Genomic DNA, 5,633 nt, shown 5'->3' on the forward strand with positions numbered 1-5,633 from the left:
AAATACAAATTTATGCAAAAACTCTAAAAATAAATATGATGATCACACATGCAATGTCAAGATAATTTTTTTTTTTTTTTTTTTTATAATCATGACAAATCTCATCAAATACAAATTTTTAGATCATCTATACAAAAATCTAGAAAGAATCTAAATTATGTAAACTTTATGAACTTCAAACACTCTTCAACCAAATTAAGCATTCAAACCATAACACATACACTACAAACCCATGACCCACCTGTTATAAACCTTCCTTCAATCTTGAATTTTTTTTTTTCAGATCAACAATTGCATAAGTTAAGATCAAATCATTAACATTTAAAATGATAATCAAGGATTTAATCCACTAAACTATGATCGAATTGTCTTATATCTTTATTTCCAACCTACATAGAATCAATTCAACTAGGCCCACTAGCTATAATAATAATAATAATAGGAGACAACAAAAAAACCATATGATATGTGTGATTTTGTATGTGCAAAACTACATAACTAATCAACTTATGTTTTTTCTATTATACACCACACACTTCACTAGACCCACTCAAGATCTCGCACAATCCCAAATCCTCCATTTTTTCCATGTTACAAATCTCTCCAAGTTGTTTTTTTCTTAAAACAATAAAATAAAATAAACAAATTACTTATAAAAAAAATGAAATGAAAAAAAAAAAAGAAAAAGAAAAAGGAAGCATCCTAGTTAGTTTCTTCTGTAACTCAAAATCTCTCTGCCCCCTTTTGTCTTTTTCCTTCTCAATCTTTCTTCAGCCATGGCTGAACCACTGACACTCTTCACAATAATCCTTAATTAATTCTTCAAAATTTTCAACTCCATCTTCGAAATTGCCTCTCACTTTCCCGTTTCCATCCATTTATATACATTCATCACTTCCACTCTTTTCACTCACTTCAATTTCCATGCAATTTTTATTTTATTTGATTTTGTGCTCTGTTTTTCTCAATTCCTCTGTTCTTCAAGCTGCTTCAATGGCGGCTACTCTGTCGTTTCCCCCTTTTCCTTTGGATCGACAAGGATCCACCAGAATGCTCAAGGATTTTCTTCAGGAAACCAATGCAAATGGAATCACATCTTCTAAATTCAAACCGGCGTCGTTTAAAGCTCTGGCTATCCATGCCGTCGTCGCCGCCGTGAAGAGGATCTCGTTTCCGTCTATGAAATCGCCAAAGATTTTCCCTCGAAGTCTTTCGCGGAGGCTGTTGCGGAAAACAGAGAGAAATGAGAGAGAAATCGGAGGCGATTTCGTTGTTAAGATTAAGGACATCATTCGGTGGAAATCGTTTAGGGATTTGGTCGACGAGACAGCGGCGGCTCCATCGCTTGATTTCGCCGATTCGCCGGATCGTTACACGGCCGCCGCTACGACTACGACGACGACGACGACAACTGGCAGTTATAGTTCGAGCTGGTGCGAGAGCGATTTCATGGCGGAGGATTTGCCGTCGCCGTCGTGGAGAGATTGGTCCGAGGACGGTGGCGACGGCGCAGTAGGAAAAATGCATTTCCCATGTGTCGGTGAGGATTCGATGGAAACGACAGTGGCTTTCGCAGAAAACGACAAAAAGGTGAGCAATAATTCAGTACTTCGCACCTTTGGTGGGATTTGTCGTTGTCTAATTTTGCATCACTATTTGCCACCCTAGGATCCGTTTTACATGGTTGAGATTTATAAGAGTGATTGTGAACCGTTGGATCAAATCGGATCTCTTATAACAAAACTAGATTCGTCCATGAAGTACAAAATGGCACTGAGATTAGATATTTACAAATTGGGGGTTTTTTAAATAATAATAATAAAAAATTATATTACTTTCATATATATACATATATTTTTAATTAAACTTAGTATATATGTATATTAATATAACTGATCAACTTGTCAAAAATGGTCAAAAGAATATTTTATATTTGACTTATTTTCTCGATTTTTATCTTTAGATTTTTTTTTTTTTTTTTTACCTTTAAAAAGACAAAAAAAACTTAAAATGAATATTAAACTCATTTTTAAAGCTTCAATTGCCCTTTAGTATTTATTTTATGAACTAAGATAAATGTAATGTAAAATGTTTGTTATTTTTATGTACCATTTTTATTAAATAATTAGATATGTAATTTACAAGTCTCATCTGGTAATTATTTGGTTTTTAAAATTGTATTTATTTTTTTACGATTTTTCATTTATTGCATTCATATTTCTCACGTAGACGTTAAAGTTATAAGCCAATTTCCAAAAAAAAAAAAATTAAAATATATATATTTTTTTTTAACTTTTTCAAGTTTTGCTCATGATTTTGAAAACATAGAAAACACCGTGTGGATGTGATGTTTATAGTCTTAATTTTTAAAAAAAAAAAATTCAAATGCCTCCGATCTCAAAATCATATTTCATTTCCAATCCTCAAAATGTGTATGATTTAGGACCAATATTTTGTGAGATAAAAATTAACAACTTAAAATCGAATTTACAGGTAAATATAAATGCATTATCAAGACGAGACGATAATAAAGAACAAAATGTACTGGACAAAAGTACAAAATGGGTATTAGAAGACGTCGAGGAAGCAATTTCATTACCAAAAAATGGTAGATTGACACAAAGTTATGGTATGGATAGGCTGCTTTTAGAATTTATTCGACGAGAACTCGCATACGTTCGAGATGACGATGAACGAGTGAGAAACGATGACAAAATTAGGAGAAAGAAAGGCAAAGAAGAGGAAGATGGGCAAGATTGGTTTTTGTCTCACAAGGGGAAGGAAACTTATATGAGAGAAATGGAGAGGGAAGGAAAATGGGAGGTGTTTGGTGTTGAGGAGAAAATTGAATTAGGGTTACAATTTGAAGGGGAGATTTTGGGATGTTTGGTTGATGAAATTCTACTTGATACTCTCCAATTATGAATACAAAATTTTTCTTTTATTTTTTTGGATTACTTCAAAATGCAAAATTCAAATATGTTGCTAGAAAAGTTACTTTATTAGTTTCATTTTTTTTTTTTATTCTTTCTAAAATTAAGCTGCCTTATTAATGATCTCTTTTTCCTTTTTTCTTTTTTTAGAAAAAAACAACATAATCTTCAAATAAATAAATAAGGATATTCGCAACCTTAATTATTTTTTCCCAACAATTTTTTAATTGTTTCAAGCTTTACTATATGATTTTTTTAATAGAAGCTTTACTATATGAATTTAAATAATGGAATAGTGGTAATTAATGTGTTGGCTCATTTGATGTTGAGGCTAATGAAATTTCATTTGAGGTTTTTGATAAAATTCAATGTTCATATCTATAAATATAGTTTAAATTTTTCACTATTGATGTCTCTCTTTCTCTCTCTCTCTATGTATGGGAAATGGCTGTCAATTTTAGAATAGTATTTTGCATGCGTGCCTTTCTCATCTATGATTTCGTAAATATGGCAAAACTTTTAAATGTAAATTTTCATTTACTATTTATTCCAAACTTGCCTTCATATTGCTTGCTTTGCTTTCTTCTCTATGTCCAAATCGATGCTTGTGGCTTTCAAGGAAAAAGAAGAAGACAAGATTGTCTCGACCAAGTCTAGGAAGAATCAAGACATTTGTCAAAGTATTTCCTTGAACAGTAGCATTGAAGAAAGAGTAGCGTTGTAAATCAAATGATTGCTTCGTGAAATTTTAAATCACATAATCAAAGCTCAATCCTACAATATTACCAAATAAAAATCTCTTTAATTTCTCCACCAGATAAGAAGAAGAATAAAAATAAGAAGAGGATTGATTCTGGTGGTTGAATCAATGATTAAAATTAGACTTGTTACCTTTATGAAGCAAGTGCTATGATGGAAATCCATCCTAAAACCTGGTATATGATCTCCGTTTGGTTTTAATTTGAGAGCTTCTTCATCCTTTTCCTCATTAAATCCTAATTCCTATATCCCTTTCTTTCTATTTCATCGCAACCAAATTTTGTATATCTTCGAAATATGTCTCCCTTTATAAGATAATTAGTTGTGTGTTTTCTATTCAGTCATTTAAATAAATTATGTCTTTAGGTTTTATTATCCAACATCACGTGTTCTAAATGTCTAAAACTTTAAATTACAATGTTGTTGAATATGTGATCTGCAACATGTCTCTTTAATCACATATATCATTATGTTGTTGATTCTCTTTTGATGATGTACATCAATCACTGTAAAAATATGAGAAATGGGAAGTGAAAAATAGAGTTAAAATGACAAAATGTGTAAAAGTAAAAGAGAAGAAGAACTAAAGTTCAAGTAATCGAAAGTGAAGTAGAAATCAGATAATGATCGGTATAATTAGCAATTAGTATCATATAGTAATCAAATAGCAATCAGATAACAATCTATATCATTAGCAATCGTATAGCAATAAATAGCAATCACATAACAACCAGATAACAATCAAATTCCATACGACCAGTGAATCAATGAGGGTATTTTTTACTTTTCAGTTTCAATGCCTCATTTAAATTGGGTTAGGTTGACGATTTTGCCGTTTATGCAAAATTTAAATTGTGTGGACATGGGCCTAATTTTTATATCTTATTTTGACTTTTAAAGGTCAAGCAAGAAGACCTTAGAAGCAAAGGATTCTTTAAATTGCTTAATTTGCAACAAGCACAAAATATAGCCGTTGTAAGCATGTTGTTCGTAATAGAAGAATATGTAAATTTGCACATGTTTGAACAATCATATTGTGGACATCAAATATATATATTTTTGTTATTTGTTTCATGTGAGTACAATGGTCTATTGTTTTGTAGCTTTTTTGTGTCTTAGTAGATGGTTTTAGCAATAAGTATAAGATAGTAACGATGGATAACAATCATATGGTAATTAGAGAACAATTAGTAGGCAATTAGCTGATAATATAAAAAATGACTAACTATAGCAATTAGATGATAATAAGATATTAACTTGTGATGTAGTTTCTTCTTGACTCAAATCGAATCTCAAATCACTATTTTTTTTTTTTTTTAACTTTCTCTTCTCTCAATTTTTAGATTAACTGTTAGAGAATAAAATGTAATCAAATAATAGTTAGAAACTATTAACTAATTGACAAAAACTTGAATGTAATAACAGTAGAAATTACTAACTAATTGACAAAAATAAGAAGTTAAGCATATGGTAATCAGGAGGCCATCAAATTGGGAAATAAAAGCACGAGTAGATTGTCTAAGCATAAATAATAAAAAATGGCTTATGATTGATATCTGATTTCTATATAATTTGTGTATGATTTCTATCTGGTTGTCATGTGATTGTTATTTGATTGTTATGTGATGTCAATAGATATCAAATATTTTGTGATTTTTGTTTGATTGTCATGTGATTTCTGTTTGATTTTCATGTGGGTCTCATGTGATTGCTATCTGATTGGTATTTTATTACTATTTGATTTTTATCTAATTGTCTTGTGATTTTCATTAGATATTAAGTACTTTGTGAATTCTATTTGATTGCCATGTGTATCATCGGATTGATATAACAATGAAAGATATGCCATATACAAATTTTTTATAATAATTTTTCATTATCGGTGGCTTTACAATTTAGCACATTATCAACAAAAAAAAAACGTGTAATATGAAAGTTTAA

At 30.4% G+C, this 5,633-nt stretch overlaps 1 protein-coding gene across 1 annotated transcript; it reads left to right on the forward strand.

Moving 5' to 3' along the window:
• The first annotated feature begins 578 nt into the window (after positions 1-578).
• On the forward strand, positions 579-2,957 carry LOC120072365. Its single transcript, XM_039024843.1, has 2 exons — positions 579-1,590; positions 2,494-2,957. Exons 1-2 carry the CDS (start codon positions 925-927, stop codon positions 2,923-2,925), a joined length of 1,098 nt encoding a protein of 365 aa, XP_038880771.1. The 5' UTR covers positions 579-924; the 3' UTR covers positions 2,926-2,957.
• Positions 2,958-5,633: the final 2,676 nt, after the last annotated feature.

This window comes from Benincasa hispida, chromosome 1 (genome assembly GCF_009727055.1).
Source record: "Benincasa hispida cultivar B227 chromosome 1, ASM972705v1, whole genome shotgun sequence".
In the NCBI taxonomy this organism is placed as follows: domain Eukaryota; kingdom Viridiplantae; phylum Streptophyta; class Magnoliopsida; order Cucurbitales; family Cucurbitaceae; genus Benincasa; species Benincasa hispida.